The 17927-nt window shown below is 41.9% G+C and overlaps 1 protein-coding gene across 2 annotated transcripts in view; it reads left to right on the top strand.

The window, feature by feature from the left end:
• Positions 1 to 1754: 1754 nt before the first annotated feature.
• Positions 1755 to 17927, top strand: part of NEK7 (NIMA related kinase 7) — a 67467-nt gene continuing 51294 nt past the window's right edge. The window contains exons 1-2 of one of the 2 annotated variants that reach the window (XM_057429091.1): positions 1755 to 1846; positions 15660 to 15744. In XM_057429091.1, the coding sequence (XP_057285074.1) occupies positions 15688 to 15744 (57 nt within the window). In that variant the 5' untranslated portion in view covers positions 1755 to 1846; positions 15660 to 15687. Of the gene's footprint in view, positions 1847 to 1910; positions 2009 to 15659; positions 15745 to 17927 lie in introns of those variants that run through there. The other variant, XM_057429090.1, reaches the window with a different exon arrangement.

Here is a 17927-nt window from a genome sequence, read left to right as displayed (position 1 = left end):
TTCGCACAACTACATTTCAGGTTGAGACTAAAGGGAAAATGTAACCATTCAGTGGAATTGCTGATTGTAATTCTTTTTAACTTCTTAACATTACATGGCAGATCTATAAACTTTTCACTTTTTGGTATGTGGGATAACCTGAAGTATTGCACTTTTTACAAGAAAACAATGCAGGGAATTCGTGTTCGAGAAACTGGTTTTGCAATACAGTTCACCCATGAAAAAAAATCTCCTAATTGTAATTCCAGTTTATTCTTTTGGGCTGCAATTTTTCAAGACTACAAAATGCACTTCAAAGATGGAAGAAGATTATAGGGTATGTCTTTTTCCACGAGCAGAGGGGTCACTTTGTCACTGTATTTGGCTAGTGACATCAAATAACCCAATGCTAATGAACAGGAAATGTGCAGAATGATTAGTAAGTGTTAATGTCAGATGAGAACGACCAAAATTTAATTCCTTTCAAGCTTTGTTAGACTTCGTATCAGTGAATACACTGCAGATTTATCAAAGCTTATAAAAGTTTGCCTCAAAAGCAGACAGTACAATTTTGTACAGAGGTAGATGAACAGACTTTTCTCAGACACGCTGGCCCATTTCCTATTTATTCTGCAAAACACTTAAATCAAGTATAACTTTACTTGTTACAAGGGAAAACAAACAAACAAAAAACCCCGCCCAACCCTTTTGAGACTTTGCTTTGGAAAAAAATAACTTCTATCTGACTCAAGGTAGTTTTAAATTACTTTAAACAATGTTATCTCACTGAAGTGATAGAGATCTCTTTTACAAAGGGTTTCCACCCCTGAGGAAGAAGCTATTTGTAATGGTCCACATTAAAAGCCACAGTAATCCATAACCCGACTGAGGAAATTGTGGTCAGCTTTCACACTTTCCCCCTGCCGTTGGTTCTCAGGATCTCTGTTCCATGAAGGGAATTTCCTCATCTCGAAGCAGGCTAAACTTTCAGGAACCTGAAAAAGAGTAGTATTTTGGAATTCAGTATTTTTTAATCTACTTAAAACCCTGTGCTGTTGCAAAAGTAGAAGTTCCTGTCACTTTTATTTCTCCAAGTATAGCAAAACCGGGTTTAGGTCACTTCCAGCTGATATACTCGCCAATGTCTTGTTATCACAGTTTACATACAAAATGAAAAGTATGCTGTTTGACACCCTGTTTTCCAAAGCAGAGTGGGTCAAAACCTTACGCCTATGCTGCTCACCGAACTGCAAGCGAGCCAGTCCTTGGTTTCCAGCAGCCTGAGCTTTTACTTTCCCTGCCCCTTCTAGCTTTGTCAGGAGGGCTCTGCGCTTTCCCGTAACTGATGTATTACCGCAGTACCGGGGCAGATGGAGGCCCCCATCAGTGCTCAACAATATAAACACGTATCAGACGAGTGGCCCCTGTTTCAAAACAAGCCGAACAGCTTTCAAGCGTGCTGCACATTCTCCCGCGCACCCTACGGCAGAGGACGCTGGCCGGCGCTCCTGACGCTGGCTGCCTGCCGCTGGCTGCCAGCCGAGCTCCCGACCAGAGCGCAGCCGCTCCTGGCAAGAGCCGCACTGGGCACCCCGAGGTGCGAGGCCACTCGGCAGCGCGGGGCGGAGCGCAGCGCAGCGGGGACCCGGCTGCCCGACACCGGACAGAAACTTCCGTCGGCACCCCGATCCTTCAGGCGGGTCCGGCTGGAAAGGAGCCACTACCACTGCCGGCATGAGACCCCTCGCCGCCGGCCGGAAAGCGGTAGCAGCTGTGCAAGGCGGGGCCCGGTGGCCGCCCCGCCTCCCTCCTCGGGGATGCCGGGATGTTTACGGGCCCGGCAAGAGCAGCAGGAGGTGGGGACAAGGTTCGTGGTGTTGTCGGCGTCCGAGTCATCAGCCAGGAACCCCGTTAGGCGCCCACGGCCAGCGCCGCCCCGGTGCCGGCCCTTAGGCTCTGCAGAAGCCGGGGAGGAGAGGAAGCCGGTTCCGGGCTCTTGTGCCAAGAGAAGGCGGAGCCAGGCTTCTCGGTGAGCGGAGCGGTGGCAGGGCTACTGGGCGGGCGCGGTGCGGGGCTGGAGCGGCGGTCCCGCTGGCCGTGCCCCGGCTCGTGGAGGCGCTTCCCCTTCTCCTCCGTGCGGGCAGCTGCTGGGGGTCCCGCCTCCCGCTTCTTCCCACTGGTTACTGGGGCTCTCGCCCGTAGCACCATTGGACGCGGGAGCTGCCGCTCCGCCCGCTGCAGGGGGAGGGAGGGAGGGAGCGGTGCGGGTCTGGAAGCGAGAAACTTTTTGCGCGGCGGGGGGAGCGGGGTGGTGGCGTGAGGCCCCGCGGCGGTGACTGCGCTTTGCACGGCGTATTGCTGTCTGCCCGGCGGCCGCAGGGGCAGGGCGGGTAGCACAGGCGGGACGGGGCGGTATGATGCGGTTCCGGAGGGCTGTTGTGGCGGTTCTGCCGGCGGCGGCTGGCCCCGCTGCGGGGCAAGGCTGTCTGTGTCTAGAGACGAGCGGGCGGCTGGGGACTCTGCCCGGCGGCGGCGGCGGCCCGGCCACCTCGGCCCGCCTCTGGCTGCTTGCGGCCTGGCCGCAGTTTCTCTGTCCCGGCTGGGCTTTTCAAGTTCATACCGCAAGCGGAGCTTCTCTCCGCGATGTTTTCCTCATTTCCAGCAGTTCCATGTAGGTTTCTCTGCCCTCCTCTCACCTGGAGCTCGGTGTCAGCGATGCTCACCCGGGTAGCGCAGGGGGAAAGCCCCGTCTGGAGGGTTTCACACAGCGCTCAGTAAAAACCGCGTCGTCACTGAGAGCCGCGGCCCTGTGGCCTGAGTCCAGGTTGCCCCGTCCCAGGCGGGAGCCCACAGTTCTGCCCCTCTGCCTCCTGTCCGGGAAGCACCCTCGGCTGAAGGAGCCGCCGGCGCACCGGCAGCGCCCGGGCAGTCTGAGGGCAAGGGGTGCCTGGCCGTGAGGGTCCCTCTTGCAGGTTGCAGGGTTACCACCCTCCTTCTCTCATCGGTTGGTGAGGCTCCCAGATGGTGGCAGCGCCAGTGGCTCTGCGAGGAGCTGCGGCCTAGAAGGAAAAGCTGGAAGTGAGGCAGTCTCCATCTGTTGAGTTCGTCTGCCCCCCTCTTTATTTACTTTACGTTTCACCGCTTATACTAGTGCTGGCCCAGAATTCCATTTTGTGCCCATGAGAACCATAGCTACTTGGCTTTAGGATTCAGAAGTTCGGAATATTGTTCTTCAGCTGGAACGTGGTTTGTTTTGCTGTGCATTTTGTCAGGAGTATCGCTTCTTGAATGGTAAAACTACCTAGGATGTTAAACCTGATTCTGATCAAAGACGTTGAGGGGTGTGTATGTTAAACCACACAAGTATTTGGTTCATTTCTTGCACCAAGTGAACGACAAGCTTGTCACCTTTGAGGTGATAGGACTGTTTTCTCGGGTTGCAATGGCAGCATCACTTCTCAGGAAAGGTCACAGATGCATAGTGATTCTGCTAAATGAGCTGGATATGTTTCCTATATAAAGTTGTATTCCAAGCTTGAGATGCAGAAATTACAGTGAATGATATGTTAATCTACAAGGTAGGTACTTTGGATGATTAGATGCAAAGTGGATGTTTGCAGCCCTGCTAAATGAGGAAGGATGAAATATACAAATATTTAATTTTCAAGGCTATCTAGGAGACAGTTCAGTGTTGCAGTGCTTTAGAAATGTCTTATTTTGAAATTTTGGACTTGGGCTGTCTTGAGAGAGGTAAAATGTAGTAGAAAACAGTCATTAGTTCATGGCCTACGAAAAACTTGGGCAGAGGAAGGAAAACTTTCGTGTTGTGGAAAGAGAGAAACTTACAAGCAACATCCGATGGCTTTAAAGTAAGAAAGCCCTCCAGCTTTGTGTTTTGTTTTTTTTTTTTCCCTTTTTGGTACTGAAAGGAAGGCTATATTAAGAATACTTGTTCTTTAGTTTCAAAACATGAACCTATTATAAACATCTGATGGTTGAGTAAATAACTTAAGAAAGCACACTCTAGAGACTTTCACTGCAAGGGTAGAGATATTGCCTTTATCAGATACCTTGTATTCAATATACCAGTTAGTCTTTGGAATTAAAAAGTAATTTGAGAACAAATCACAGAACCCCAGCCAACTAAAAATCCTTCTGATTGACTTATCTTCCAGGGTGTATAAGAATTAGACAGAATCTTGTCCCCACCATAGAAACTTGTTTCCAAGGAAGAAAAAAAAGTAACATTTTAGAGTTCATCTAAAGATCTGTGAGTGCCTGAGAAACTCAAATGACAAACAGAGAAGTCAGTTGTTTATTTTATGGTGACCTATGGTATCTTATGGTAAGATAGAGCCGTATAGCCCACCCCTATCTTTTTTGTGCAACAGATTTAAGCTCAGTTGGACAAAATGTAGCCAGTCTAGTGTATTTGTTCACACAGACAATTGGGTGAGGCAGTTACTTCATGCATGCACCCCCCCCCCATGTATAGTAAACTTAATATAGTGTCCTGCATTTATACTGCGCTGTGTTCAGTTGTATCATCATTGATGCCTGTTGCCGTCTGAAGTTTGACATTGTTCCAAACATCTGTGCTGAATGGTTGAGTTCATGTTACCTTGGAAGGTCTCCCGGGAAAAGTCAAACTGCAGTAACTTCTGCCTCCAAGGGAATTCTTTTGATTGTTTGGGGCTTATCCAAAAACCCCTCCTGATTCCAGAGAAGCAGTACTTGGGAGGGCAGGATTATCTTATGAAGGTTTATACTATGGATAGTCACGGGTGTTAACTGACTAATTTCCAGGGAATTTGTTCAGTTTAGCTACATTCCATGTGCTTTGCAACAGAGTTGAAAATAACTGACCAAAATACCAAAGTGGTGATAAGGGCATCCTTTAGAGCACTGATTTGCTGTATTTATCACCGTTTGACCCCTCATGGCCACATGGGAAGGAACTCAGCCCTAGAAAGAAGTACAGCATCACAACCTGTTTCCTTTTCAGTAATTATTGAAAGGATTCTTCCTGTCAGGTTAGTTTAAAAAGCAGAAGAGAAGCACTGTTATTGAGTTGCTTCTCTGAAGATAATTCTATGTGTTTGTGTCTGGCATGTGAAACACAACTGCAGTTCAGTTGTGAAATCTTCTGGAGAGGTTTGAGTTAGGTGAAGTGTTGATGAACCAGACTTTTTCAGTTCATTTCAATATCCTGTTGTCAGTGTATAGAATTCACTAAATTATTGTTTCCTTGAAAGCTGGAAGGCAAAAATACCACAGGTGAACTTAAAGTGAATTCTAAAATGAATAAAAACTTGTGATGGTAAAATGCACAGCATTCTGTCCTGTAGAGGCCCTTCTTCTGTACCCTTTTCATCCTCATCTGAAAGCAGATCCAAAAAAGGAGTTGTCTTTGCAGCAGTGAATATCCAGTGCTTGCCCTGACTGAAATTCAGAACTGTGTGTTAGGTATGTGCTTGGGAAGTTCATGGAGATAAGTAGGCCTTCAGAAGAGCAGCAAGCAGTCTGCAAACGGAGCAGTTAATGTACAGCTAGTCATCGAGGGTACTCCAAAACCAGGAATGGATTGTGCATATTTTATCCAGTGAAACATAGAAACAGCTGTGAGCTTGAATGTTGGCCTGCTTCTGAAGCAAGTGTGCTGGCTGCTAGCTGCTTTGCTTCTGGACTCAGGGATCCTGGATTACTTGCTACTGTCATGCATGGTTTTGGGATTCAAAGGTAATGATAGAGGATATATATTTAACAGAAAGCCTGTTAAATATGGGTGGTGTTTCTTTTGTGATTCTATGTAGTACTTCATTGATTTCATTGTTTTTGGGGTAGCACAGTTTTTTAAACTACGTACTTGTCCTGGGTTCAGCAGTAGCAGTCATTTTTCTCCTCCTTGGTAGCTGGTGCAGTGCAGTGCTTTGACTTTTGGCCTGGGAACAGAGCTGATAACAATGATGTTTTGGTTTGGCCAAGGACTTTGTGAGCCTCATGCTCTGCCAGGGAGGAGGGGAAGCCAGGAAGAAGCAGAGACAGGACACCTGACCCAAGCTAGCCAAAGAGGGATTCCATACCACAGCACGTCACGTCATGGCCAGGAGGTAACTGGGAGTTAGCCGGAAGGGCTGGGAGACTGTGGGGCTGGAGGAGGTATGGGTCAGTGCTTGGTTGGGCTTGGGGGGGGGAGTTATCGGTCAGCTGGTGGTGAGATGTTGTATCCTCTTCCCTTGTTATTTCCTTTATCATTGTTATTATTGGTGGTAGCAGTAGTGATTTGTGTTATACCTTAGTTACTAAACTGTTCTTATCTCAACCTGTAGGAGTTGCATTCTTTTTGATTCTCCTCTCTGTCCCTCCCGGAGTAGGGGGAGGGCAAGAAGGGGGGGGGGGGGGGGGGAGTGAGTGAGTGAAGGAGCCTGGGTTTAAACCACGACTGCAGATATAGATATATATTTTTTTTTCTTCTCTCAGCTTGTTAATGTGCATCTAGCACCTACAGTATATCACAAGGTGTTGTCTTGCATTTGTTTCTGAGGTTATTTAGACATTTCTTTAAGGATTATGTGTAATTTATTGTTAAATGTGTACTGCTTCACCTGTAGCAATGTGGATGTTATCAGCCATGGTTGTGGCACAGTTGCATGTGGCCAGCCTTTCCAATTGGGTGGTTTTCCCTGTGTGCTTGCCAATAATAGGTTTGTCTGGTTTTTCATTTTTCCTGAATCTTTTAATTCCTGTGTGAAGTCCTGTATACGCTTTTAGTGAATCACTGCAATATCTCTTTATGAGTAATTTATTTTTACAGATGTATTTAACTTTCCCTTCAGTAAGAAAAGGTCTCCTCCCTCTCTGTGTACTGGAGTTGCAAACTTTTGGGGTTTTAAGGGTTTCCAAATAATGTCTTGGCTTCCTTTCTCTGAAAAGAATTGCTTTTTTTACTTTTTCCATTTATTTTGTTTCCTATTTCTACTTTCCCATACAGTATTTTGTTGACAAAACTTTTGGCTTGGTGTTGAATAAATTGCCTTCTTTCTATGCTGGCTCTTGCATTCCTGTCACAGCTGTTTTGAATTTAAGTACTTGTCAGCATCCCTACCTGAGGGTGAAATAAAATGAAACGTGGTGAGCTAATGTACTAGTGTGCTGCTGCCAGAAGGGAGGTGTTCTGTTTCTTCTACAGTCCCCTTCCTACATTTCCCATCTTTGAACTTCCTCTACTTAATTTTCCTCTGGCACTCTCCAGTACACACTGATGGAGCTCAGTGCTTGCAGAACACGAACCTGGCTGCATTAGGGGATTAAATCAACTCGGCAAGAAGTCTGAAGGGTTCAAGGTGGCTATGCAGGATCATCTGACAGAGAAAGGGAGAGAAAGCAAGACCTTTGGTGTCACTGAGCTATTCAGATGTCTTATATAACTTAATGTTACTGATATAATTTGACAATAGATTTAACTGGTTTACATTAGGCTGCTTTACTCCCAGCTATGTCTTTCCCTCTGTCTATTGCCATCTGCCCTTATCACTGCAATGGAACAATTTGGGGAACTGAACTGGAAGAAAAGGTCAGTTTTCAGTTGGTTTTGGTTAGCTTACCAGGAGTCTGGGTGGCCAGAGGAACCCCACTGGAAGGAAGAGGGCCTGGAAAGTATGGCTGAAGGCAGGGGAAGCAGCATCATCACATAATTGGTTTATATTGCCTTAGAACCGCATCCTTACAGAGGCAGAAGTAAAGCAGAGTGTGGTGTGGGCTGAGGATTTGCTTTCTTAATAGTTAGATACAGTACTTAATTCCCTGCAGAGCCTATTGCTGTGACGTGATCGTGATCCACCTATGTGGATTTACAACTGGCAATTCAGTATGAATAAATGGATTATCAAGTTTCTTTCCAGGTGAACAGAAGTGAAACAAAGAAGCCTGTTACTTGAGCAGTTTCACTTCCTGTTTCTTCAGTTTGTATGAAATAACAAACAAATGGCTCCCAAAAGGGTGAGTCAGTGCATGTACAACCCTTTGGGAACACCTTGCAAGATAAGCTATTTACTTGAGTGACATAACTGAAATGGATAGGGAGAAGTAAACAGAATATAACTTCTTAAATTGTGCAAGTGAATGAAGAGAAAGGGAAGCAGACTTGTAAAGCAGGAGAGCTTGTGCTTCCATCTTCTAGTCAGCACTGATAAAGACCCAGCTCTTAGTAGCTGGGGAATCACAGTGACTGGCACATGTGTTTTCAGGGTTGGAATGAAAATATGCCGGATGATAGGGATGAATGGATGAGAAAATTGTGTGTGATCTCTTGGTGTATTCCCTTACTTTCTTTGGAAAAGTTTTTTTTTTTTTTTAATTTGTGTATAGTTACTTCTGCTCTTGTTAAAACCAACTTTTAACCCAGCTTAGCTACTGTCCATGTGTGTTTTGGCTTCTTTGACTGGGCCATCGATGAGTAGGGAATTTGGATCTAAGTTTGTTGAAAAATTCAGTATTAGTCATCTACATACAGATAGATGATGGCTTCTTGTAGACTAGCGAGTCCTGAGAATTTGTCTTGTCCACATCAAGAGGGTCATTGCAGAAGGAAGGACTGTCCTGCCATCCCATGGGGAGTATGGATCTGGTAGTGTATTAAAACATAAAGGGCTTTCAGAAACTGCTTCTAACTGCTTCTGTATATGCATCTATTTTTACTTGCTTCCAGTGCTTTGAAAGTTGCAAATACAACTTTTTTTCTGATGTGGGTCCTTCTGCAGAGAATTCTACAAATGAGGATTTATTTTTTTTTTTATTTCCCCACATTTTAAGGATTTTTTCTTTTTTTAATACAATGTGAAGCAAATATTTCATTTTTTCCACTGTCAGCTAATAGTAAATACTCTGTGTGTACACACATGTAAGTATATATGCATACTCTATAAATATGCATCGACACAAGTCTATGTATGTGTGCATATTTATACATTATTATGTATCTGTATACAGCGTGCATATGTATGTGTGTATACTAATGGGGATAAGTGACATATTTTACTGTGCTAATGATTAACTCAGTATTCCAGTCTTGAGTTTGCCTTATCCTTTGCCACTTAAGGTCTCCATTGTCTTGGCAGAGTTCAAGTGAGTGTCAACAAAGATGTGTTCTACTTTATTAATGAATACATCTAACTTAGCTATTTACAGAGTGCGAAAAAAGAGCTAGTGTGGTAATTGTTTGGCATATATAAAGCATTCACTCTTTGAGTGAATGAGTAGTTTAAATAACCAACAACACTGCAGTACACTAAATTAAGTAACTCACTGTAATATTTCATTGACAACATTACACTGTTTATTGTATGTTTCTTGTAATTTCTTGTTTAGTATTTTTGAGGAATAGGCAATGTGAGCTGGGCAGGAGCATGACCAGTCACAGATCCTGTTGGCTATTGGAAAGGCATTGATTAGCTATTGTTTTTAAATATTTAAAGTGTTTCAGCATTATTTCATCATTTCTAATGCTGCCTTGGAGTGTGTAACTTTATGAATGGATGGCACTGTAATGTGGGTGTGTTTAACCAGATCTGATTTTATTGGTCTGTGCTAGTCAGGAATAATTTACTGAAAAGACATTACGTATGTGCTGTCATTCCTGTTAGCTGGAATTCTTTTCCAGTTAGGATCTCTTGCAGTTTGTGTTAAATACACCCATATTAAATATTGAGTTTGGAACAGAAGTGGCATTATTAACTTTTTGAAATGTATTTTAACACTTAAACTACAACGCATCTTTAAAGTTGCAATCTAGGGTGGGGGAAGACTGCAGCAAAACCAGTCCGAAGTAAGAGAGCAGAGTTTTAGGTGAACTGCTGGGAGCATTAGTTTCCTTTTGCTTTTTGGAGTTATGCGTGTACAGGAAGTACAGAAAGGCTTTGGACATCTCGGCATTCTGAGAGCTGCTTTTGGGGCACTGTATGTGGGCTGTTTTCTAAATATTTCCCAGTCTTCAGGAATGCGCTAAAAGTAATATTTATGAAACTGAAGTGACTTTCATTTTCCAAGTAAAATGTTTCTATTACAGCTTCAAAACCCACATGTTTCTCCTAATGGTTTATGCAGAGCACCAGGGAAAAAATTACATTTTAATGTTAAAGTGTTATGATAGATTTGGATTCCAAATTGGTTTTCCTTATTGACATGACTTCCCGTTTCTCTGGAAAACCTTAGCTGTGCTGTCATTTAATGTAACATGAATGATAAAGTTGGGATGCTTAGTTTACAGCTGCTGATATTCTCTTGCTTCACCCAGGATCTTCCCCATGTGTGTCCTGAGCCCCTGCTTTTAAAATCACTTTGAAAATTTGCAACCTGCACCCTAAATGCTGAACAGGGCTGATCAGTGCTGGTGACCTGACACAGTGCAGGCTAGGTTTGACCAGCAAGCCAGTTCCCTCCAAGCAGCCAACCTTAAAGAGGTAAAGAATGATTGTTAAGGGGTTAGGTTTCATAAACCTGTAGGTTGGCTGTTTCTTAAGCTGCTCACATCAAGCTTAAGGGCCAAGCTGTTAATGCTGGGTCTAAATCTTGTCTCTTCCCAAAAGGTGTGTGGCTTAGATCTATGAGCTGAGAGTTGTAGTTATGTCAGTCTGGCTCTCCAGGTGATGGAGAGCTGAGCTGGAATCAGACCAGCATGCTTGGGCTCCCTGGCATTAACTGCTGGGATTAACAGTGGTGTGGTGGGTTGGGTAATTGTTTTGGGTATTCAGTAAGGCATTTAGAAATCTAAACCCTTGCTTCCAGAGCACAGCTGCTTTATTTTATTTTTTATTTTTTATGTTTTTTAATTTTATTTTTTTAAATTTTCAACCAGGGTGATTGTTTGACTGTTCTACGTAGGTTTAATTTGTGCTTTTGGGTAGCTGAGAGTCAACCTGTGATATAAGCAAATGGGAATATACCTTTAGCCTGTATGCTTATATGGAAATTAGTATTAATATATGTGGTTTTGCTTTTTCCTCAGCTGAGGATGGTCCTTATCTTTGAATTTAGTTAGTAAAGATAATTGAAAGTTTATGGGTTTAAAATTTGTCATTTTAAATCAGTGTTAGATAACCGAAGAATGTGTTAAGATACCTGACACCAAAAAAGTAAGGAGTGTGTGGAGTGTTAAATGGATAGCTGTCTCTGGAGACCTTTGGCTGTAACCTAACTAAAATAATAGTTATAGTAAAAATTAAAAATGCCTTCCTTAACTAATGGTGCAATAAACATAGTACGTTCTTTTGTTTGTGAAGAACAGCTGAAGTGATGGTGTGCCTCATCAGCACATTGTGATGGCATACTCTGAGTTAGATATTACATAGAGTAGTTGCATCTGTATTTTGTAGAAAAGAAGACTGGGATTTCAGACTGAGCAGAACTGAATATTCTTTTGACTGTATACTTTTTAGAATAGCTGTTCCTCCTTTGACATCTATTAATGAATGCTCCCACTTAAGGTCCAAAATTAGCAAACAAGTGTGTATTATGTAGTTAATGGAAACCACATATCATTGAGACTATTAATGAGGTTCTCTACAGGAAGGCTTTGTATTTTTTTGGTTGTTACTGAACTGCCGTCTGTTAAAACAATAGTGTTATTCCCTGAATACCATGAAATGCATTTCAGTATGAATGGTTTATGGACTTTGAGTTAGGAAACTAGTGTTTAAAAATCATGTTTCGTGTTATTTGATAGTGCATTTAATCTTTTCCTCCTGAAATAATTTGATCATGTTTATTAAGACTTAGTTGCAAGACTTTAAGTGTCCCAAGGATTTCAAGTTTTTCCCAGATATCTTTCTTTTCTTAAAAAAAAAAAACCTTGCTATTTTAAAATATATTCTAGTGAAATGGCACCAGAGTGATGAGCTTTGGCTCCTGTTGAGGAATAGGTCTTCCAATTTCATGAGGACTTGTGGGTAGTCCCAACCATCTTCTAGCAGGCTCGTGGAAGCCACCTGGAAAGATGAGTGCAGTTCAGGCAGTTGCAGTTTTATAGTCTAACTTACTGCTGAGGACTTGACACCCTTCTGCTGTCTTGTGGACTTGGTTTGTGGAGTAAATAGTGTCAGTTAGAAGAGCTGCTGTGCAATTTCAGTTTCAATTGAGAAATTGGTCCTGTTGGCTGTATCCCTAGGCACTTCATCCTGCATCCTTTATATGTAGGTGCTACCTATTGTTTCAATCAACTGAAAAAACCAAAGATTTAAAATACTAGTAGTTAACCAGAAGTCTTCCTGTGCCTGTGAAGTGTTAGCAACCATAACTGGAGTATAAGATTTAGAGGGTGTATGTTTGTGCTAATGTGATTGCTATTGTGTACAGGGTGGTCTGAATCCAAATGATTTGCATCACCAAAATGATGAAAATCATCTTTGCAAGATAAGTGAGAGTCTTTCACTGTTCCTATCTTTGCACATGGTGTGGTAAAGCCAGAGGCCTTTCCTCCTACATGATCGGTGTGAGAGTATTTAAAGACATTAGATATGTTTGGCAGTTTGGAGGTTTTGGGTGGGATGGTGTAGCTGACTTGCCTCTCACTTCATCTGATATGTCTGTTTTCCACAAACCAGTGTATATCATGGTGATTGATTTGCAGGAGGTCATCAAATTGCTTGTTTGAAGAAGTGGTAGACGTGTCACATTTAGATGTGTTTTGTAGTTGCTTTTCAAGCTTAAACAAGTCATGACTGTCAGTATTTTTAGTGTCTTTTCACCATATGTTAGAACTTGAAAACCATCTTTGGAAGAGTAATAGTAATTGTCTCAATTTTAATTTTAAAATATAAATATTATGCCATGATGTGTTGACCTCTGAAGGTTATTATCAATGTGAAAGTCATGCCTTGCTGTGAAAACAGCCTTCAAGCAGCAAAATCCAATTCTTGCTTATGTTGACAAACAGTACAAACGATTCATTTTGCATCCTTGGCTTTTGGTATGATCAAAATGCTACATTACTCTAAAGTGTGAATCTATCATGTAGTCTTCAAAGACAAAATCAAGTTTAAAAAATAAAAGAACTTCCATATATGGGCAGAAAATACCAATCTTTGCCTTTCCTCTGCAAAAGCAACAACAAATCCACAAGTTAATAAATCTAACGTGCTTCCTATGGTAAATACTAGCTGTTACCTATTCAGCAACAAATGAACCTCCACAGAGGGCAGAGCCACTGGCAGTGGTAATGATAGGACTTCTTCCCTTTCTAATCTTTCCCCAGATTTAACATTCCCCCCCCCCCCATTCTCAAATACTTCCAGTCAGTGCTTCTGACCATTCAGACAAGATAAATGGGTTGTATGGTTCCTGAATCAATATGCATCAACTAAACATTTCATTAATCTTGGATAAACATCTGCAGTGGAGGATGAAGAGTTTTATATTTACTTCTTTTGCCTGGGCATTTTGAACCAAGTGTTTGTGACAGTGGAATTATCTATTGGTGCATTATGTGGTCAAGACTATTACTAAAACACACTAAAATTTTCAGTAGAAATATTGATGCTATCAAAAATAAAATTCTTATAAAATCTCTTCAAAATAGTAGATCAGAAAACATTGTCAGTGATGGATTTCTATAGCAAGAAATTAGGAGAAGATATAGTGATAGGACAAGGGGGGGGATGGCTTTAAGCTGAAAGAAGGTGGATTTAGATTAAATATTAGGCAGAAGTTCTACCCTGTGAGGATGGTGAGGCCTTGGCACAGGGTGCCCAGAGAAGCTGTGGCTGCACCATCCTTGTCAGTGTTCAAGGCCAGGTTGGACGGGGCTTGGAGCAACCTGGTCTAGTAGGTGTGTCTGCCCGTGGCAGGGAGGGTGGAACTAGATGATCTCTAAGGTCCATTCCAACCCAGACCATTTCGTGGTTCTGTGATAACATCCCACAAGGTTTCCATGTGTTCCTTCCCCAGAATTTGTTGAAATTGCATAAACCCTTGTGAATATAACTGGAGAACTTAGGTGCAGTTTTGTGACAACAGTTTAATTCCAGTGCTGATGTGTTATGATTTCTTCCCTTGGTGGGGAGGTTATATGGGAGATGTTATAGAACTTGGAAGAAGTGTCAGTGTTGGTGTCCTAGGGTTGGCTAGCAGGTTGCCTAGCCAGTGGCGTGCTGCATGTTTCTGCCAGCTGTTTCACCCTTTGTCACCATGCTTGTTCTGACAGAAATCTTTGGAATTCCCACCTCTTCTTCTCTGCCTCTCACCTCAGTGAGATAATTGTGTTTGTTTGTTTAGGTTGGTTTTTGTGTTTTGTGGTTTATTTTTTCTTTGGATTTTTTTTTGCTTTTCTTCCCCTTGACCTGCCTGAAGTTGGTTTTTTTTGTTTTTGGATCTGTTTTAATCTCTTTTATCTTTGGATTAATACTCGGGACACAACAGAAAGTCCCAAACTGTGTGCTTTATACAGCCGTCGTAAGGGTAGGAAGGCAAAGCTGTGAGGACCCTTAGTCACTCTGGAGGACGTTGTAGCTGGTGTTAGGAATAGTTACTGGTACTGAAATGGCATGGAGCAGCAGCTTTAAATGGGGGAATGAAAGCAGGTTGCTAATAATTTGTTTTTTATCCAGTCCACTGCTTCGTACACTAGGGCAGTATATTGAGAAACTTTGCAAAGCTGCTTTGTGATTATTTTATCTATTAGTCATGTTATCACAATGATGCTGAAAGAATGCCAAGAGGGAACACAAGCTATTTGTTAGTTTCGTATTTTGAAATGGGCTTTGAAAACAATTTCTAAGGTTTGCTGCTTTGCTGTTGATAGTGTTTATACAAATAAAAGTATTTAAAAGGTTAGAAAAGTTCTTATTTGTTTGCATGGTGAACTTTCTGTTGTCTTCATCTGAACAGAAATGGCCCTCATGGGCACGAATAAAACTGGGTGCTGCACCTGCTCCCCGTCAACAACATCTCATGTAGCTGGGGAAAGAATTCACTTAGCTGAGGAAAAAAGCCTTGTGACTATTTGCATTTTAGTGTCTCCGGTTCTTTCTAGTAATGATTTGGCATGTTTTGCAACCATTATTATTAGTCAAAGCTTTGTGTCTCTATATTGCGAACTTGGCAGGCATGTCTCCTCCCATCTTACTGATGAGATATGAGAGTTTCATAGTTGGGAATAGACACTGTGCACCTAACATGGTTATCTCAAAGCTCTCTTGGCTAGCTTGTCAGAAAGTAGGAACTGTTTCTGTTTAGATGGAACTGCTGTTGCATACTCCTTGAAATCTACAGTTAAATTAATGCAACATAAACAGTATGCATGCAGCAGTGATAGTTCTTCTGATCTGCTATTTCCTATAGGTCAGAGGTACTGGCCAGGAGGCATTTGTGTAGTTAAACAAGTGGTTTATAATAGAATAAAAGAATAATGGGGTGATGCAGCTTTCATCAGACAGAACTATTTGGCTGGCTCAAGTAGTTTAATGCTCATCTTTTAATACGAAGATCAGATATGTATAGTGATTTGTTTCATTTTATGCAACAGGTAAACATAAGAAAACTTTCTTCCCAAAACAGTGCACGGCTTCAATAGTTAAATGTTCATGGACTGAAGCATGCAAATGAGAAAACTAATGCTTCAGTTCTGCTTATGTTCCTTGATCATAAACACAGATTGAATTACAGTGTAATGACCATATTTCTCTTTCCAGGACATAAGGGGCGCTTTTACGTGACAGAATGGATGAACAGTCACAAGGCATGCAAGGGCCAACTGCTCCACCATTTCAGCCACAGGTATGTTTATTTTAAAGTCACTCAAGAGTTGATGCTATCATTTCTTAAATTGAAAATGAGGGAAAGTAGAAAACATTATTTCTTGTGGGGACAGAAGCTGTAAATGTAGAATGTTTTCTGGTGATCTGGAAATTAATTGTATATCAGTCCTATATTTTATAGTGAATAATTACTTTTCTTTTTTGCTTCCTACTGCTTCACTAACTTTGAGGGTTTGGAATTGGAGTGGGAATAGGAGGCAAAGATGAAGGCAGTTGTTTTCCTGACAAATGGTGAGCTGTTAAACACTGTATGTTTGCAAATTGTGTCAGGAATACCATATTTATTTCAGACTGTTAACCTTCATGCGGGGGATTGGAACTACATGATCTCTTAAGGTCCTTTCCAACCCAAACCTTTCTACGATTCTATGATTTTCTCTTACACCTCCTGACAGTGATACTCTATGAATTAACACCATTACCTGTTAAAACCAGGCAAGAGAAATTCCCAGTAGCTGTAGCTCTCTTAGAAAGAGGAGGCGTAAGGAATTTAATCTTTAAATATGTGCTGATGGTGTGAAAGAAAAGATAGAGATTATCTGAAAGGAGTTAATATTCAGATACTGCTTTTTGACATTTTTAGAAGGTAATTCCTTATACCCTAAAAATATTTATTGTGCTGACCATTCCAAAGTAAAAGCTGGAACCTGAATTTTGTGATTGTTCATGTCATAGGTGATAAGGTATTTTGTGCCCTTTATTTTGTAAAAACTGAGGTGAGTTCTTACAGCTTGTGAAATTTAACAAAATTACAATAACCAGCTTTCCTTAGCTCTAGTGTGTCTAATCATAGCATTGTGATAACAAGATAATATGGATTGAATTGTATTTATACCAATGCAAAACAGTTAAGATGAATGTATAACTATGCATACAGATATGTTGAGAAAATAATCTGTAATTTTGAAACAAATAAAAATACTTAACTCATATTCTGAATATCATAAAGGGTCCCCATTGTTATTATAGGGTTGTTTTTTTTTTTCTTTCCTGACTAAAGAGGACAGAGAGCACAGCTGATTAAGGTTTCTGTATTTCTGGGAAACTTTTCTGTGTTTGCTGTTTGCTGACTACAAACAGCGTTTCATATTTCGTCATCTATCTCTGGAGTATTTGTCCCTGTTTTTGAATGACAGAATCCACTTTTGGAGGTCTGATTCAATTTTAAGAATATTACTCTAACCTACAAATTCAGTTTATGAATTCATAATAATAAAATAGGATTCTAGTTTTACTGTTCCAAGTACTACGGCTCATCTACAGATACCCATTTTCCTCTCTGGTAAACTAAGGTCAGACCTAAAAGCAATACTGCTGTAATCAACTGAGCACTTTCTACACAAGAAGAAACTAATGTTTATTCTCAGCTTTGGTTAACTGTCAAGCATTTTCATAATCTGTGTCTTGTTATTTTTTACAATCAAGGTTATATGTGTAAACAGCATGAAGCGTCATGTTTGTGATCTGATTTTTGAGATGAAAGATTTTCAGTTTGTGGATCTTGAGCTGGACCTGCATCAGAATATTGACTGGTTTGTATTTCAGGGGGAACTAAGCATGCTCTGATAGTTGTATTACCAGAGGAATACTAAAATAGTTGTTTAGTGATGTTTATTACATTTATGCTGTCTATATGGGAGGCCCACAATTGGACACAGCATTCCAGGTATGGTCCAGCTAGAGCTGAGCAGAGGGGAAGGAATGCTTCCCCCCACCTGCTGGCAACACTACTAACACAGGACACCATTTGCTGCCTTTGCCACAAGGGCACATTGCTGGCCCATGTTCAGCTTGGTGTTCACCAGGACCCCCAGGGTCTGCTTTGTAAAGCTGTTTTTGAGAAGGTGAGCACCAAGCATATACTGGTGCACGGCGTTAGTGCTGCCCAGGTTCTGGGCTTTGCTTTGTTTTGTGGTTGAACTGCATTAAGTTCTTGTGCCTGTTTCTCCAGCCTGTTGGAGACCCTCTGGATGGCAGCACGATCCTTTGGAGCATCAGCCATTCCCCTCAGGTTTGCATCATCAGCAAACTTGCTGAGGGTGCACTTTGCCCTGTCATCCAGATCATTAATGAACATGTTGAGCAGGTTTGGACCCAGTCTTAACCGCTGAGGTCCACTGCTAGTTACTGGCCTCTAACTAG

Source organism: Pezoporus wallicus, unplaced genomic scaffold (genome assembly GCF_028554395.1).
Source record: "Pezoporus wallicus isolate ANWC-B61680 ecotype Strahan unplaced genomic scaffold, APGP_CSIRO_Pwel_v1 contig_593, whole genome shotgun sequence".
Lineage (NCBI taxonomy): Eukaryota > Metazoa > Chordata > Aves > Psittaciformes > Psittacidae > Pezoporus > Pezoporus wallicus.
This window is presented reverse-complemented; position numbering and strand designations above follow the sequence as displayed.